We start from the raw sequence: 19,403 nt of genomic DNA, 5'->3' as shown, positions 1-19,403 counted from the left end.
AGTTACCATAAAACTGTTATTTGAAGAGCTCAATGTGTCCATAAGAAAACAGACAGAGAGCCCCTCTCCCAGTATTGTTTTCCTTTTTTATCTGTGCAACATTTAAGACATTTTGCAAGGCAAAATCAGCCTATCTTCAGCAACTGATCATGGAAAGGTTTATGTATCTTTGTATGTTTGGTCAAAATATTCTGTAAATTTAGGTAGCATGAGATGTTTTCAGTAACAAAGATGTGGAAGGAAAACTGGCAACTGTTGGTTAGAAATACATAAATTATTGACTATTTTGAATTAGACACACTTATAGTGTATACACATTTAGTACACACGTATGTACACAGACACTCTTAGATGTAATCTAAAGCCTGAATACTTAGATCTGTTGCCTTTTTACAGCTCTTAGTAGTGCAAGGGTCTGCAAATAGGGATTCCTGAGTTTACTACCCACTGAAAAGGAAGCCTAGTCTGTGGCTGGAGAATAAGCAAATGTTAGAAGACCTGGCTACCAATCCTGATTTTTTTTTCTAAGGGAATTAGTATTTTTTTGTGCTACAATTTCCCTTTCAGGGAAGGGGGAAGGATGTAATAGTTTTACAGTAGTGCTGCTCTTTACTAGATTTTCAGAAATTATATCTTAGATTTTGGAAACTATAGAATAAATTTAAAGATAATAAGACGAAATGTTATTCCATTTTGGTTCAGAGTAATTTCCACTTATTATAATCTTAACCCTGTTCACCCCCCACAAATAACAGAGCTACGCACCTCCTGTATTTGAAAAAAAAAAAAAAAAAAAGTGTGTCTCTGGAGACTGGGATATTAAGAAAAGAGAATTATTTTTAACATTAATGACAACGAAAGGAATTGTTAAAAAGGATTTACACTATGCGATTCTCTGCTTTGTCAGGTACTAAAGAAAAAAGGAAGTATGAATGTATAGCGAGAACACCTGCACTGACTGTCTGGATTTGGCGGGGCAGGGGGGGTGGTGGGTGGACGAGTTGCTAAAATCCAAACAAAAATTAGTTTTAGTTCCTAAATTGATTTTAGATTTAAGGATGACCAAGATAAGACACCAACTCTTCCACAGTAAAAAAAGCATGCAACTGTTAAGAATGCTAGACTTTTTTTTTTTTTTTTCCCCTGAGAGGCACTGTTTTTTGCTTTTCTTAATTCTGTGGTAATAACCCTTATGGTAGAGAGTAATTTTTTCACTGCTGAACTTGATGCGTTAATTTTTCCACCCAATCTTCTGCCACCCTTCATTTCCCTTCTGGTCTTGCTATCACTTCTGGTACATTTGCCCCTACCTTCAATGACTAAATTATGATTCAGCTATCAAGAATTATTTAACAAAACTCAGGCAGATGCCTATAGTCTCCTTCTCCTGGTTTGGGCTTTGGAATTTTGTGGAAAATGCTTAATTTTAGTCTTCTTAGTCTATTAATACGTTCATTTCATTGTCTTCCTAAAACCACTCTGGCTTTTCTTCTTGTGTATTTCTACTCTTTCTGCTGATCAGGATCCAATCTTTATTTAATAAAGGTCAGTTAAATGCAATGTAGTTGTGACCTGGGGAGAAGCAGCATGTTGTACGTGCATGAACTGCAGGGCCTGTTCGTACTGTGTGTTCTTCAGCGGCTTGATTATTTGCACTTATTCAGGTTTACTGTGCTTACTGCAGTAGAAATTTTCCTGTCAGGTACTATCATAATATCAGCGTTAGACCTTATAAAACTGGTTTGTGTCTCAGTCAGCTTACATTTACAAAGGGATAGTGAGACAGATGTTTCCAAAGCAGAAGTAATCATTCTAATTTGTACCAATATTTGATGAGTCCAAAAAACCCCCTACATACATGTGTAAGTGTGTTAAGTGCATTTCCCATGTGCATTTGCTAGACTATGCAAATAAAATACTATATATATTATTAGTCTAGAACTAAGTGACTGGATTCAATGCAAAAATAAGAGTTTGTGAATGTTTCAGAGTAGGACTTCTGAGGTGGGGAGGTAAACTGTGTATGTACTAAAAAAAACCAGTAAAATTCATATAACAATGCTTCTGTTAGTGCCTGCAAATACATGTTTTCAGGAAGTATTTGCTCCCTCTTCTTTTTCTCCAACACAATGGAGAATGAGCCTATACTCTCTGACGTGGCTACATGAGTGAATCTCCTTAAGATGATAAAGGTACTTTTTTTGCACACTGCAGCTATCAGTGAAACAAAACTGGAGTGTTTGAATCCAGATTTGAACATCCCTTAATGTTAAGTTCTTTGGATATCTACTTTAATTTATATGATGTATTAAGGCTGCAGTATATTTAGTCCTTGTCAATGCAACAGAAACACTATGAGGTAGAAGCTGTAGTCAAATAGATGTTACTATGTCCTTTGAAACAAAATAGGGAGGAATACAAAAAAAGAAACCTCTCCTTTACTTGTAGTACATCATATCTATGTGTTAAACTGCCCTCAATATTCATGTTGATTTCCCAGGGTTTTTTGTAAAGTTTTTTGTGCAGCGCTGGCAGGTGCAAAGGCTTTGACAGGCTGGTAAGGCTTTGCAGTTGGAGGCCCCCCACCCCTGCTCCCCCCGGGCAGCGGGGAGGGATGCGGGGCTCTTATGGGGCTCTTGGCTCTGCTCTTGGTAGGAAGAAGCTTGCAAAGGGCATTATCCCAGGCTTGTGGTATCCCTGTGTCCAGGCTCTATGAATTTCGGTGCATGCAAGTAAACAATATTAGCTCAGGCTCGGTTTTGCTGGTTGTTCACAGGATGATGTGAAGTTTACAGACTTTAAATTGGAAATCAGAGCCCTCTGAAATTAGTCACTAAAATTTCAACTGACTGAACAGAGATCAGAGTTTTGGCCCCGAAAGCTTCAGTGGAGAGCTGACGAGTCCTCCCTGCCTGCATCATAGGTTTCCCTAGAAGATAGCTGAGAGCAACTTCAGGCAAACAGTAGGTTCAAAATTAAAATTTAATCTGGTTGAACACTGAGTGGGAAACAAGAAGTGAAAACTGTCAACTGTGCCCAGATCCATTCAGATCACTTCTAGGGACAGTTTTGATACCAAATTATCCTTGTTATGCAAATTTCCTCACCAACCGGCTGGTTCCCAGTTATGCATGGGGAGAAGCGGTGGCCACATCTGCTTCCCGTTTTGCCGTTTCAGAGACGAGCCATCTGTTTGGCCTCATCCCGAACAGCCTGCTCAGTGCTGATTAACTTCCTCACCCCACCAGCCCCAGGCTCACTGTCTGCTGCAAGGTGTAGATCTTTTTTTTTTTTTCTTTTTTTCTTCTCTGCTTATAAACCAGAACCTTCACTTCTCTCCCAAGGGACAGGAAGGCGTTGGTTTGTGTGATTTGCAGCCTCCACCAGCAGCAGAAACAGCAGCAGCTGCCCTCTATCACTCATAGGTTTCATATGTGTGGTTGGTACAGATAAAACTGGGAATTGTTCCGTGTCCCAAGATGGGCTTTAAAGCAGTGAGACCTTACCTTGTATGAAAAAATAAATATATAAATAAAATAGTATAATTCTCAGTGCAGCAAAAGTCTCACTGCAGTTAACAGGGATCTGTTCCTTTAGCCAGAGGGGGGGTTTCAGCCACTCTTGCTGCATCCTTTTTTTGTTTAAATGTGATGATCTCCTGCCATCTGAAGACTGGCTTTGGATTTCTCACTGCTGTCTAGCCCATTTTCACTGAAACTGCAAATTTTTGGCCCTGCAGTTTTCTGAATACCCATCTTCTGGCAATTAGCACAGAATTTCAGAAATGCTGCATGCCTGCAGCTGCCAGTGACTTTAATGAGAATTGCATGTTCACTAACCCTGAAAATTCAAAGTCCGTGTAGCCATAAAAAAAGATGCATCAAAAATTTAAAATTGAGAAACTGTGATAATGGAGTTCCTGTTAAGATTAAGACTTCTGTTGCCTCCCACAGACCAGGTCTGAGGGATTTTTGTCTTTCATAATGAATTCGAACCAGAATTTGTTCTCATGCACCATTTTCCTTCAGATACAAGAAGTTGACAGTGTTTCATGATGGTGGACACAACCTGGCTGGCCCATAGCAGGGAGGGATGACCTGGAACTCAGACTGACAAGACAGGCAGGTACAGTTTTTTCAGAAATCAAGCAAACATTTTGGTTTTCCAATTGCAACATTTTCAGCTTTCATATTGTCACTGCTGCTGCTGAAACTTGAAGCTTTCAGTGAAAGCTTCTCCTTTATTTTTTTATCATCTCATAAGCTGAAAAAAACAGTGCAATATCGTCAGTGTATTGGCAAACCCAGAGCATTTCTAACCCCTTTTCCCCAAATGAGATGTTGAGTTTCTCCCCCCCAAAAAAAGAAAAAAAAAAAAAGGCAAAAAAAAAAAAAGGAAATTGTTACATTATCAGATCTGTGTGCTTCAGGTCAGATTCCAAGTTCTCATTTTGATATCTACTAAAATAATCTTGTGTGTTTCAGTGTATTTCTTGATTTTAGACTGACTAGAAAATGTTGGTTGCCAAGCACATCTTAGTATTGTTTTGGTGTTTAGATGCTTATATATGGGTTGGGAAGACTGTTTGGGAACTTGAGCCTGAAAATACTCACTCCAGTAGTTGTATGTTTGTGTCTGTATAATAATTCATATCGTGGCACCTACAAGAGTTTCTGATGTAATTTAGTCAAGCTACTGGAGTAGGAAAAAATATAAATATTATGATATTAAGAAAGTCTTTGAAATGTTATAGATAGATACCCAAAATATATTTTTAGGTAAACAAACCTGCATTTAAATCTGTGGACATCTTTAGTTCAAGGACTCAGTAACATTGATTGAGAATATTACATTTCGTCTATTTTTGTGATTATCGTTATTTAACAGACCATATTTACTTTGCAGAAACAGAAATTTATAGTTCATTTCATTGACTGAGAACTAGCTGTGATAGTGAACAAAAGAATTAGGATGTTACAAAGTTCCTTCTTATAGAAAAGCAGTCATAGTTTATGACGAAACCCTACCATGGCAACTTAAGGAAAATTTAGATTTTGAGAACCAGTAAAAGAATTGATTGCAGTACCATTAGAGTTTGGGGGTTTCTTTAATCTCATTTTGTTCATAATAGTAGTTTTACAAATGGAAATATTTCTAAAACTTCATAAATGGTGCTTTTTTGAAGCAAAACACTGATTCTTGTTTTCATTAAATATGTGATGTGAAATTTACTGTGCTGGAATCTGAAGGAAACGGGGACACCTGCAGAGAAATCACCTTTGTCATGGCAAATAGTAGAAATAATTTCTCAGTGTTTTATTTTGAATTACCATGACTCTACATGCAGAAGTAATTGTGTTCTGTAATGACTTTGGCTGGGTGGTGGGAGGGAAAGGTAAGAGGAGAGGGCTGGAAGGGAAGCAACCTCCTCAAAGTCAGTCAGCTACACGCTGAAGCTGTGCAAGTTTTGTGGCCAGGGCCACTGGATAGGAGGTAGCCAGTTTAGGCCTTGACCTTCAGCTGGAGCTGGCTTATCAAGGCTGCCTCACGTAGCTGGTGAGTGCAGGCTGACTGATGACACAGCGGCACTTTTTCTGGCCACAGAAGATGGGGTTGTGAGGACAGCACTGATGAACTCAGCATGATGTGAGCTGCCAGTGTGGCAGCAGAGGCCAGGGCCCTGCATGATGCTCAGCGCTCCCTTGCTGCCCATGAAGCTGTCTGTCTGTCTGCAGCTCACCACACGCAGCCCATGCACACACAGTCACCACAGGGCCTCCAGCTGTACCGACTGACTTCTTCCCCCATTAGGAGAGCAACAGAAATTTCTGGGGCTTGGGTTGGAGTTGTTGACCAAGTCCTCCTGTCTCAAAAGATACAGCTCACTTTGCAGACAGAATTTAAACATTTCCAATTTTTATGAAATTTTTTTTTGTTTGTTTGTTTGTTTTAAATACAATGTTTGCAAAGAAAAATGAAGTTACAATATAAAATCATAGCAAAAAAAAAGTGTAAATACTATTAGAAAATGCAGTGTTTGGGGAAGGGCTGGGAAGCGGTTATTTTTTACTTTTTTTAAAACAGATATAAACTTAAAGCCATTCACCATGTTTAATCATTTTAGGGTTCAGCTAAACCATATCAGGGTATTGCACCATTGCAAAAAAAGAAGAAAAAGGGAGATTACACTTAAACTAGTTTTCTGAGGGCACAGTTTGTTTCAATGCACACACCCCCCCCATCCTATTTTCATGCCATCCTTGCATATATTCATAAATAAAAGTACTGAAACACTCGTTTCTAAACAAATTGGAGATGATTTTGTGCAAAAAAAGAGAAAAATACTGAAAAAAGCAAACCTAAAAAAAAGCCCCGCTGGGAACAAAGAATGCTGTTTGCTCCTGCCTTTAGACTATGCCCTCTGAGACACTGTGTCCTAATATATTTACTTATACTATTGTACTGTTTAATATACAACATCAACATATTCTGTTATATTATAAATAAGAAAACGCCAGATCCAGGAAACAAACCCACTGCGACTCACAGGGCATCATCATGTCATTTGAACCATTTTAGATATATATGCACATACATATGTATATAAAATATTCATGATACACAAAACCACACATGCATGTTGACAAGAAAAGCAACACAGACTCATACATGTGCATGTGTGCACAGAGATGCTGCAACAGCAGTGAACCTCCCCAGTGATCAGAAATCGCATTTAAAAGCTAAGTTCAAGGCAGTCTTAAACTCCACTGGAGCTACTCTTGTTTACACAGTTAATAAACGTGGCTTTATTTGTGTTGCATTTTAGCAAAAGCAAAGAAACAAACCCACCTGAGTAAGCTTCTGTCCCCCTCCTCTTTATAATTTGGGGTGTCTTAAAATGAAGGGTTAAATAGCATTGGGGTATACAGTGGCCTAAATCTAAGAATAGTGGGAAAGAGGTGCAAGAGCAATAAAAGCAGAATGTTTCTATACAGCAAACATCTGACGTCACACAGGACATTGCAGCAGATCAGGGTAATTTGTCTCTTGTTGGCTGGTATCGGTTGAAAGTGGAGAGGGCTGAGCACAGCTGAATGTAACCCTACCAGCTACTAAAAAATGAACCCATTTCAACTTTATTTTAAAAAAAATAAAAATAAAGGAAATTCATCACCATAAGCTCCCTCCCTCTTGAAGGTCCTCTTCAGGTCATTCTTATATGAAATATTTGGTAATACCTCATTGCCAAGTACATTCTGTCTTGAAGCAGAATGTTTAGCAGGCGTTGATAACAAAACCGTAGCTGGGGCATGAAAGTGCCCGACAATTCCTCATCCCCACCCCCCGCACAGTGGCTCAGGCCGAAAGGCAACAGGCAATAATGTCTCTTAAGGCAACTGAGTTATAATGCAGGAGTAGAGGAGATCACCTTTGGGCCTCCAGTTTACATATTTTTGGGGGGTCATTGGCCATCCAGTATGTACAGTGTACCTAACATGTACTAGTAATTTGTTTTCAGTGTTGTGGGTATACGCACCAGTCTGTGGACAATCATACACAGCATCCCCATCTGGGGACAAAGCTACTAGATAGGCGTGCACACATGCACTTTCAGTGTAAAACCACCTCTGTGCCCATGTGTCATACGAAGTGACTGTCTTACAGTCGGCCTGAAAAGCTAAGACATGAGATTGTAAAAGCATATATTTGTAATTCATTATTTCATCAGTATCTTTCCTCTAACTTCAGTGTTGTTGCTCCTGCCTTACACCTGCAAAAGTGAAAGCAGAAGGAGGAACTCTGCGCGCCTGTAATAGTATGTATATATAGGAAATGTATATCAAATATAGCTACATACATCAGGCCAAATTGGCCTAGGTACAAGCGTTTGTGGTTCCATCGAATCTCTTATAATAAACATATGTTCTTGCATGCGCCTGTGAATGGAGAACACGTAGCTATATGAGAAGACTGCTAGTCTTGTTGGTTATAGGATTGTGTTCACTGCAGAATATCCATTTATTATGCAGAGTGGAAGTATTTATACATTAAGTTAATAAGATGGGGTATTTTTACAAATGCTGCCCAGGAAGTATTGCAGCACTGATGACAGATTTTTATGCAGCTGCAAAAATTTCTTTTTTGCCCGATCTTAAAGTACGAGGGCGTTCAGGGAGAGGAATCAATTATTTGGAAGAGGAAGTTAAGTAGAAGCTTTTAAAAAAGTATTTTTTTATATCAGCTGTGTTTGGGGATAAATCATAGAGGTTTTTATTCTAACTGAAGTTACAGTATTTGCAGCAGAACCCATCATGGAGAAGGCTCTTGGTGGACTTCACTCCACTCTGCAAAGTGCTGCAGTCTCAGGTCTCCATTCAGCAAAACACCATTTTTTTAACTTTAAGATTAGTTCCACTGAAGTAAAAGTAACTTAAAGCACATGGTGAACTGATTTGTTGAACAGCAAGCAGGGTTCTCAGCACCTTCACAGGGCTTGGTCCCTCATTAAACAGCCAGTGCCAGGAAAAAAGGAGAAGGCTAACAAATTTGAGCTGGCTGGTTTAATTCAGCACAGTGCTTTAAAAATGATTAAGTGAAACACTTACAAGTAGAGCGACAAAATCTACAAGAGGACACCTTCTGTGCAAGGGGACTTTTTTTCATATGTAAGAGAGGAACATTTGGATATTTTCCAGGCAGTTTAAAAAAGATGAAAAATATGCATAAGGAGACTTTCCCCACACGTTTCTAGCTAGTGCTCTTCCCAACTGTACATCATACTTTTCTAAATAACTAAAACTTTAAAAAGGAAGAAAGAAAAATTAAATACATTGTAACTTGTTTATGCAGAGAGAGGAGGGGTTGCTTAAAGAAAAGTGGGGTTTCATTGGATAGGGAGAGAAAACATTTATTCAGAGAGCCAACAGTACCCTTTTTCTATACATTAAATGCAATTCATACATCACAGAGTATATTACAAGGGTGTTTCTTCTATCTTTCACATACCTGCTCACCTGCCTAGTGACACAAGCAAGGCAAGCCATGATGTCAATACCAGCATCACCCTTGCAGGTGGGAACATTCTACTTTTTACCACCAAAGCAACTCAGAACCCTCTGGCTAGGGTGTCCCATCCCACCCCAGCTGTCTGTGAAGTTGTCTGAGATAGGCCCCTCCATCTTTAGTCAAGTTTAATCTTCCCAAAAGAGTCAAATAATACCAGGAAGTCAAAAAACGTACATCTGGTGTCAGAACCCTACGCTCAGGGTTAAGAGAGAAAGCTTGGCCACTCCTGCCTGTTGCGTCCTCATCTGCATGGTGCATCCTATGCATGGCTAACAGTTTTGGCAAGGGAGGTTTGCAAGAAGCATCAGTTAAGGGAAGGGCTTTCAGCTATGTGACTACAAAAGCTCCTACTTACATTACTAAAGGTTTCTGGTGATCAAACATTTTCAGTAAAAACTTTAAAACTCATTTTAGAAAACTGAGTTGCAATGCATGCTACCAAAAGGAAAAATCTCTTCTTGTGGGAGAAGATAGCTGAACCTTTGATTCTCTTGGTACTTCTACTGTCGAGCTGACTTGTGCTTTGTTGGTGTCGTGGCTTGTGCAGCTCCAGTAACGCAGCTGTTGAGACTAGATCTGTGCTGGACGAGTTTTAACTCATGTGGAAACGGTGCTCCCCTCGAGTTATGTGGGAAGAGAATTCGTACCTGTCCTGGCTATGGTAGCCACACATGTTGCATTCAAAAGGATCACGGAACCCATGGCAGCCCATATGGATCGTATACATCACGTGATCCAGGAAAAGGACTCGACAGTGTTCGCACTTGTAAACTTTCACTTGCTCCCCATTGCTGCTGATCACTTTGAAAGCATCCTGGGAATTGTCAGTACCTGCCCTCAAAACATCATATTGCCTGTTTTCTTCCTTTATAGAGATGCCATTTCTTGCATGGGGACCTATGTGGTTTGTCAGGTAAATTAAACCACTGCGTTCCTCATTATTGCTCTCTGTATCTGTTGAGTCTTGGCAGCTGTTGCTGGGAGAGGCATCTCGTTCGGAGGAGACAGATTTGGCTTTGGAAAGCAGCAACAAGTTTTCCACTGCGCTGTCCTGAGCTGTATGGTTGGAGCGAGCTTGATTGTCCCCAAGAGGTTTGTGGAGCTGATACATGGGGCTGATGACAGGCACCACCTCAGAACCACCTGGTGGTGTCTGGACAAGGGGACGCAAGGACTCTGCCCCCAGGTAACTGATAGCATTATTAATGGCCTGGTCGATAACGTGTGTCTGCATTATCTCATTCTCCTTCTCATAGCTGGTGGTGGCATCGTATGGAAGATCAGGCAGACATTTCTCACCTGCAGTGAAAAACAGTCAGGAGTTAGAGGGTTGATTTCTAAGCAATTAAGGAACCAAACATCATGGACTAATAAAACAGCAACATGGAAGAAAACAGTTGGTCAAATCTACCTCTGTATTTCACCTGAGGTATTCATAGTTCTCGAGTATAGCTGGTCATAAAAATGTTTAATTGGGTTTTTTGTTTGGTTTTGCTAGTTTGTTTTTTTAACCTGCAAAATAATTTGAGGTCTTTGGAAAAACAACTGGATGAAAACAGATTCTGGAAATAATTCTATGGGGACTCATTAGAGCTACAGATCGAGTGCTTCATCCTCTCTTCTCTCTAACTGGACTCTCTCATCTGTCTCCTACAGTGAGCTGAGGCATGCCTTTGTGGTTAGTGATGACAGTGTACCAAGCTCAGTTACAGTGGGCCTGGCCTTCGGAGCATGAAGCACCTAATCAATATTTTTCCCTAAAATATTAACATTTTAGACCAGAAACTACATTTTTTGTTTTAGACCTTCAGTTTCTTACAAATAACCCACACTGGCAATGTGGTCATACGTCATTCTGGAGAAAATTAACACAAACTTATTTTTTCATATTGACACCTCCCCCTCACACCTTGTTTTTTTTTTAATAAATCATGTTAGACACATTAACAGAAGATACGCATCTTCCTAGAAACTTTGTGTCAAGAAGTTATCATCTACAGGAGCAGCCAAGAACCACTGAAAAAATTTAAGTGCACTTGCACTTGGAATATATTTTTCCTATGATGTAAAAGCCCTATACAGAGCAAGATTACCTGTTACTCTGATTTGGGATGCCTAGAGTAAGGGGGGACTCTTTTAATTTTTAAAAAATCAGACTGCACTGATGTATCTCTATCTGGATACCCTAATATTGAATGCTGAGTTTCACTAAGTTTCTCAAAATTCCTGGACAGATAGAACTAAGCAAAACATAGAAGGTAAAAGTTAGGAGTGGGAGAAACTATTTAAATGCACAGATGCTGATTTTATGAACCTGAGAAATCTTCTCAGTGTAAATCATCAACATTACGATCAGGCCCCTAATAAATTTGTGCAAATACAAAGGGGTAAAAACCAGGTTCCTAGGAACTGTCAATAACACATTTGTTTACAGTCCACATGGATTGTCTAGCACTGCAGATCTTGGGAAATTCACTGCAAGCCACAAACATCTCTGTGAGGTGCTGTCACCTAATCAACATGACATTTGCTGGTAGGCCTTGGAAAGCCCTAATTTGTCTGGAAAAAAAAATGCCAATAGGAGCATGGAAAATTTACCAGAATATCTGCAAATTAATTTATCAACAATTTTCCCCCCAGTTTCTACTCAAATTGGTTATTCAAAGTCTGTGAAGAGCCCAGAAAACTAGCATGATTCTATTGCAATGATGGGGCTAAAGTGTAGAAAGTCCTGCTGTCTACATTTCCCACAAGATATGGTTTCATACTAGCTTGTCCATGCTCTGCGAGCAGAAGAAACACTCTGAGCAGTGCCTAAGTTCCTATAAGGCATGTAGGGCACAGACACCTTCTAGCTGCACTGCACAAGCTTCTACTTCCTCTTGTTTCCCTTCCCTATTATTCTGCCAATTTAAGCACCCCTCTAGCTGGGGTGCATTCTTTTTTCTTCCACATTTACCATTTCTAATGCTATAGTTTTCAGGCAGAGTTTGAGGCTGAAGATTCAAAGTAGGCATTGTGAAAGACTTCTGTAAATATGAAAAACCTCTCCTAATATGAATGTATAGCATTGTCTCCAGGAAAAATTGAGGTAAAAATCATTTATAGTCCATGGGCACTGTATAACACTGAAAAGTGGGACTGGTTTTCATTATACACAAAATTTTGGGCATCCAGAAGATGTGATTTTAACAGCTGTTTCTTGGGCAGCATTTGCTTTATGTAGCATAACTGGTTGCTAGTTGCACTGAGAGGATCAAGTGCCCATAAGAAAAATTTGTTTCCAAGCAGAGTGTCTGAAACAGACACAAACTTGAGGAAGGCGGATATCATTTCTATATCTGGGTAGTGCAGGTAATGCTTGCATTCATTAAAAATAATAGCTCATTTCTGTGGTTATTAGAGCATAAGTAAATTAAACTGCTAATGGATTGATGCACTTCAAGCTTTACACTGCTCAGGGTTCTGCAGCAGGTACCTAAATACTGAAAATGCACTCAGTGCATGTGGGCCCTTTTTTGGTTTGTTTTGCTTTTTGTTTTTAACCCCTCTCTTTTTTTGCTGCCTCTTGTTTTAACATGATAAACCTGTGTCAACATCACCTGCAGTTTTCACTTTCTAGTTTGGATGGCCCAGCTCTGCTTTCAGGTCTGGGAGTTATTCCAGTTTGGAATACAGACAGAATTTTACAAATAACTGGGTTAATTTGGTGAACAATCTCACTTTTGAAAGGTAACTATTTAGCCTTGAGAAAAATGAGTGAAGCAGCAGACCATCTTTCCCTTATGTGAAGGATGCCATTTGCTGCTTCTGCCTGGAATTCAGCACGGGGATTGGGATGACACGGTAATCTACAGGAGCAATAAACATGTTTTATTACCCAAAAGCTCTCCTGACCAGCCAGCCCAACCTTGTGTTCATCAGGAATGTACCTATTACACGAAGTAGAAGGTGAGAACTGGAAAGGGAAGGATTTGGGGGCATTTTCTTGTCAGAAAAGTTCATCCTTTTGAAGGTTAGCAAATTTCCATAAATATCTGCTGTCAGTAGGTTGTCTTCCTACACCACACCCTGAATAACTAACTGACAGGAAACTCTGCCCTCCTAAAACTCATAGTTAAACTGGCTGTCTTTACTGTTTTTCAGGGTGAAGAAAGAAAAGGAGAACGAAAAAGCTAGTCCACACCCACAGATACATCACATATAGGATACTTGCTAGTAGCTTTTAAATTTTAACACTTTTTGTCTTCCTGGAGCTTTCACAGAATTAGTATATTGCCTAATGCAGTCAGTTACTGGAGTGTCTAAACAGATCAGGTTTGGCTCATACAGTGGATATATTTTTGGTAACTACCTCTACTATAACTTTTGTCCTTTTATACATGTAAGCTTTTCTTATCTTTGACTACCTCCTGGAATTGTTGCCTTTAGACTTGAAAACTATCTTGGACTTTCATTTCAAACCTTCTGTTGTGCCTCCTGACGTAGCTGAGATTCCCCTTTCCTTGTCTCAGAAATACTAATTATCCTTTGACCCTTGTGTCCTCATTGAAGAAGGTATATTTGGAATTTATGCCCCATAAACTGGTCTTTTTTTGCCTTGACTTTTGACTGAAGACCTTAATGTGTGTTTTGTTTCATAGACTTCAGTTTTTGCTGATTGTCTCCTGTAGAACAGTATTATACATGAATGTACACACTGAACAGAATCTAGCTAGAAATGAGTATATGCTATCCTCTGACCTCCCATGTTTTTATTCATTTAGGATTAACTATACATAGCTGACAAAATATTGTCTGCAGGTCTCTACTATTATGAAACTCACGTAACCACAACTTGGCACAGGCTTACCAAACAGAACAATATAGGTGTAGCCTCCATTTTTATAGGGTAGCCTCCATTTTTCATTAAGACAAAAACTTCTAGGTGCAAATGGGCATGAGGTTTTTTGCATAATTTATAGAATGTACCCAAAGATCTTTTCATTTAGGTAATATTCTCAGACCTAGGTTTATTTATTTCCATGATCATTTTGGGCTGTAAAAGCATACAGAATTTACGAAGGGGTGAAGAATGTTATCCAGCCTATGCTCAACTATTCACAAATGTTGTCACAAACACCAATATGCCCAGACCTGGATGTCATCCAAGAAGTTAATAAAATAACCCTAGAAGTGTGGTCAAATGCTTTCCCAATAGGAAACTTCTATCTTCAGGTTCTTAAGGCAACTTCAGGAGTCTGTCCAGATCTTGTAATGATCAGGTTCATAAGCATTAGAAAAAGCCAGGAAAGAGATTTAAAACTGATCTCCAGATGTGGAAAATTAAACATGCAGAAATGTATGCTGGAGAAGTTTGGTTGTTTTTTTTCCCCCAACACATCACTGTATCTGTTTCTATAGAGATAGATATCGCTAATTTAGTAAAACAGGTAAAATCATAAGGCAAAAGTAAAAATCCTGTGAGATGTTTTTTGGGTTTGGTTTTGTTTTATTTTTTAGGAGACAGCAAACGTTTAACTCTTACCCACAAATTTCTGAGGCATAGAGCTCTTACGTTTGGCGACGTTACTTGCTAGTCTATCCAGCACGAGGGATCTTTCTGACCCTATCTTGCACAGGTCTTCAGCCATTTCACTCTGGTTAGTTTCGTCTTTTATGACTGAAATCAAATGACATCAGAAGGGTTAGGCACGCTTGTTCCATTTAATGGAACTATTGTCTTTAGGTTATTGTTTCTCAGCTAATGTCTTTTAGCTCCCAACCAGCTGGAAGGAGGAGCTCACAGCTGCAGACACAGGACAATTCTGACTCCTGGTAACACAGTACCTCATGCGGATTGATCTACATACATGTTCATGTTTCCCTTGTTTAGGATACAAAATTTAGATTGCAACTGCAAGGTGTCTGCCTGCATGTAATGTAGTCACTCCACCCTCGTTCTACAGCCACTCTGAATTTTCATGAATAAATGAGGTCCTAACATTTACTGGACATGAAGCAGTTCACCTTTTCACCCCTGCGCTGTCACCCCCCACCGTCTCTCTGCACCCCTCCCAGTGGAACTGCCTGTATGATCATTGCTTCTCTGGCAGGAGAAATGGACAAACTTCTCAACTTCAGCAGTAGAAGATGTATTTGCAAGCTACACAAACCCTTCTCTCCACCCTTCTTTTTTTTTTTTTTTTTCCCTAGAATATTTCTATACTTCCTTAATGCAATTTTAGACTTCAAATGACAATTTAAGTTTCTAAAGTCACACCTGTAGTGGAGCACTGATTTCCAGTACTCAAAACTGTTTCCCAACCTCCTGCTGAGACACTGCAGAATTAGAAAGGAGCTTAGCTGTGAGGCTTTAGGAAAGGGAAACTATTTCACTTTCACTGCATTTTACTTCAGCAATTTCCTGCAGAAACAGAAGGGATGTATCGGAAAAATGCACTGCCAAAACAATGACTATGAAAAATGTATGGAAAGGTAATTCTGACTTCCAACATCTAAAGGAAAGGTGATATGCAGCAAGACAGCACAACTGTTGGGGCGTTTTGGGGTTTTTTTTGGCAAGGGAGGTCAGAGACAGGAGACAAAGGGGTTAATTTTACTTTTACCTGCTACTAGGATATAGAAATTTTTCCTGAGCTTGTGAGTTCCTATTAAAGGGAGAAGCAAAAGATGATTTTTAGACTTTGATTCTGCAAGCTCTTTCAATTAGGTGCACCACTCTGCTACATTTTGCCTTCTGTGCCTGCTGAGAATTTGTTTTATCACTGGATTTACTGGTTCACAGAACCCATTACTCTAGTACCTGGGTGTTTCTCAATAGTTGAGAACACACTGTTCCTATGCAATGTTATTTTGGCAATATATCACTGCCACAAAAGGAAGATTATGAAAGTTTCATTGTTCCTGAAAATTGCAAAACCAGGGTCTGGTGGATAACTGGAAGGATCAGGTGAAAAGTCTTAGACAACAACACTCCACAATACCAAATGGAAGAGTACACAACTGGTTCTTGAGCCCCTGCTGCGGCAGCACATACTGCAGTGACAGTAACAGTGACAATGACAAGGAGCCTCATGGAATTATGCCCCAGCCCCATAAGACACTAAAGATTGTGACCAGTGCAAGATATGAGCAGAATTTGGTCATGAAGATGCAGAAGAGTAAAGGGCATGGATGGTACCTAGCCGTCATTGAACAAGCACACGCCAGCATCTTGTGCTAGCTCAGGCTTTCAGATACCACTTCAGGAAGAGACTTACAGAGAATGTTTTAAAGCAGTCTGTTCAACAGGGAAACAAAAGTTTGAATTTATAGTTAAGAGTTGAAATAATCAAGAAATATCTGTTTAGGATATAATAACACAGAATTTCTAACCAGTTCAAGAAAGTGTAAGTTACATATTCGTATTTCAAACTTTTAAAACTGCTATTAAAAAAAAAGGGCAAGTTGAATTACTAATATACTAATTTCCAGCCTTTGCAACTGAAACCCCCTGAAATTTGCTACCAACCTGATAATTGTTTTTCTGTAATTTGGTGTCTGTGAAATTAAAATCATTTTATCTTTCCAAATGAAAATCCACATGTGACTGAAGAATTGTAATTGACCCTTTTTAAACTTAATAAACTATTTCTTCTGTTATTTTATAAAGGCCTGGTAAGACTTCAGCACACTTCCACTCAACTCAAATGCAAAACTCTGGGTAATGTCTCTAACAGAGCTTCACATGGACGGTGAGATTCTAGTCCTCTAAAATAAGAATTAAATTCAGCAGGTTCCTAATTTCATGCTGAATCTCCTTCTCTTAAAGAAAGCAAACAAAAGTTAAAATACAAATACAGTCCCTTGTTCCTCTCCTTACTCCTCTTTGCTGGATCTCTCCCTTATTTGAGTACTTTCTCGATTACATTTATTAGATTTACAAGCTGATGGAGAGCTTCTACCAGTTTAGGTCATTTCAACTGACTTTTTTCTATGTATACTGCACAAAGTGTTTTAAAAATGCTGTAAAAAGCAGTCCTGCTGTAGCAGAATGTCAAATCAGATGCCCTAAGCAGATTTTTGATTCAACCTTTTTGAGTCTGGAATACAAAAATAGAAGGGCCCGAATTATGGCTCTAATAGCTCTATATTGCACCCTGAAATATAGGAACAGTGGTAGTATAGCTACTTGCTTTTCTAGGTGTAACGCAGAATGCACTAAAAATCCCAGAATGACACGCACTCATTTTCAGCTGTTTCATTGTAAATTTTCATCTTTGAGTTTGTAAGGGAAATAATGTAAACATGGAAAAATGGTGTGTTTGCAGTGAAGCTGAATAGATCAGAATGCGAAATACTAGGAAAAATACAGGAAAATGTCATTTTTTAGAAAAGGATCAATTTATTAACTGAGTACTAAATTTTTTAAGAGTGAAGTCTTTGGCTGGACACGAGGTCTAAACCCCAAAGTTAATACTCTTTTTTTTTTTTTTTTTACATTTGCAAAAGCACTCCTATTATATCAAATATGGATTTTTATGATACTTTCAGTATATGCCAGGAAGAAGTGATTCTTCCAAAGCATTCATTAATTCCCCAAGTTTTCATCCCACTGAGATACTAGATATTCAGTACTAAGCTGTCATGATTTGCTATAAACAAAGGTCCATCTCTAAAACTGTATTATTTCTTATTAAAGTTTAGGATTCCTAACACCAGTTTCATCTGTGTATTTTTGCTTACTAAGACTTTAGTAGTAGTTCAGCTACTCATTCACACAGCTTTTCATGTTCTGTGTGCAGACATTCAAGTCCACATGTCAGACACTGAAAATTCAAAACCCAAGACAACAGTTTTTGCTTCTAAATCCTATCACCTCTTTGGGGAATAAATATTGCTGCCTACTGTATATTACATTGAGCTTTCCTATTTATATATTCTCCAGCCCCTCAATAAAATTAGAAGGGGCGTTGCTCTAACATGCTGTCTGCTAGAAGCATCTCAGCTGTACTCACTGCTATCATTATGTGCATATACTTTACATTATTTGATAGCATGTAAAAGCATATTCAGATTCTGTTCAGATATAAAATATTAAATGAGGCATCATTGCAAATAGGTCAGAGAGAACCTTCCATTTTTGTCATTTGACAAACCAAATAGCATATACCAACAACATCAGAAAGGTGTGCAAGAAATGTAACTTACTGGATGGGCTTACACTCCACCACAGAAGCTGGATCTTACATTCTTTATCTAAAATGGCACATGCAAGGGGATTTTGTATGGTTACTTACTCTGATCAATCCCATACCGATCTTTAGGATCTTTGCTAAAATAATCCAAACCCCAATATCTGCTTGCTTGATTTCTGGGCATAGTTTTAGATTTTATATTCTCCAAGAAATTGACTTTACCTTCATCGTAAGACCTGTCTATCAGAGAAGCACAACATCTCCTCACCTCCCCCATTTTCTTTTAAAGGGGAGGTTGGGAAGAAGGCTGTCAACAAATTATTAGCCCTTCTGGACTGTCTCGGTCAAACTGGTTAAATTAAAGTCCTCTGACATCATGTTCTCTTGCTTGGAAGAGTGAGATCAAAGACAGATGGCTCATCCTTGTTAGACGAGTTGGTCCCAGTGGTCAAGCTCCTTAAGTGTGCCTGGGAAGGGCAGGAGATGTGCAATGCAAAAGATTCTGCAGCCCTAACTAGAATACTGATACTAAGTCTTTATTAAGGACACATTCACAAGAGTACTGCAATATAGGACTCCAAGCAAAGGGGAAAGGTGATGAGATGGTGAAGTCATGCTGTCTTGAGATGGTGAAATGAAATTTCTCAGGTCTTTCAAGTGTTTTGCTACATGCCTGAGTTTTACTTTGGCTTTTTGTTTGAGCTAAACAAAAGGAGAAAACGGCCAAATATTTATCAAATATAGAATAAATCCAGATGCCATATAGTACATATGGGTTGTGTTTGTACCTCCCCAATGCAAAAGATGACACAAATATTACTACTGTTCCTTTTGTACTTTTTTTTCTGTGTACGTGACAGGACAGCGTTAATCCCCAAATGGACATGTTTATTACCTGAGTAAAGGCTGCTCGAGATATTCATGGTTTGCAGGTAGTTATGACAGCGTTCTTTATGTTCTTCCAAAGAGCTGCGCTGCTTGTAGCTGCGACCACAGTATCCACACTTATGGGGTTTGCCAACTGGAGAAAACAATTAAGAGATTCAGATGAGGTATTCAACAGCATATTAATAATGGTAAGAACAGGAAAAAAGCCCACCCCAAAAATAAACCCCCGCTTGGTGAAGACAGATTTTGTCAATTTAAAAAAAAAAAAAA

At 39.0% G+C, this 19,403-nt stretch overlaps 1 protein-coding gene across 4 annotated transcripts in view; it reads right to left on the bottom strand.

Annotated features, from left to right (window-relative positions):
- Positions 1–6,715: 6,715 nt before the first annotated feature.
- The window catches only part of IKZF1 (IKAROS family zinc finger 1), a 70,092-nt gene continuing 57,404 nt past the window's right edge, over positions 6,716–19,403 (bottom strand). For 3 of the 4 annotated variants that reach the window (XM_026843494.1, XM_026843497.1, XM_026843495.1), the window contains 3 exons: positions 19,141–19,266; positions 14,594–14,728; positions 6,716–10,365 (listed from right to left, as the gene is read on the bottom strand). In XM_026843494.1, the coding sequence (XP_026699295.1) occupies positions 9,659–10,365; positions 14,594–14,728; positions 19,141–19,266 (968 nt within the window). In that variant the 3' untranslated portion in view covers positions 6,716–9,658. The remainder of the gene's footprint in view (positions 10,366–14,593; positions 14,729–19,140; positions 19,267–19,403) is intronic. The other variant, XM_026843496.1, reaches the window with a different exon arrangement.

This window comes from Athene cunicularia (assembly GCF_003259725.1).
Source record: "Athene cunicularia isolate RWA chromosome 2 unlocalized genomic scaffold, athCun1 chr2_part1, whole genome shotgun sequence".
Taxonomy (NCBI): Eukaryota; Metazoa; Chordata; class Aves; order Strigiformes; family Strigidae; genus Athene; species Athene cunicularia.
This window is presented reverse-complemented; position numbering and strand designations above follow the sequence as displayed.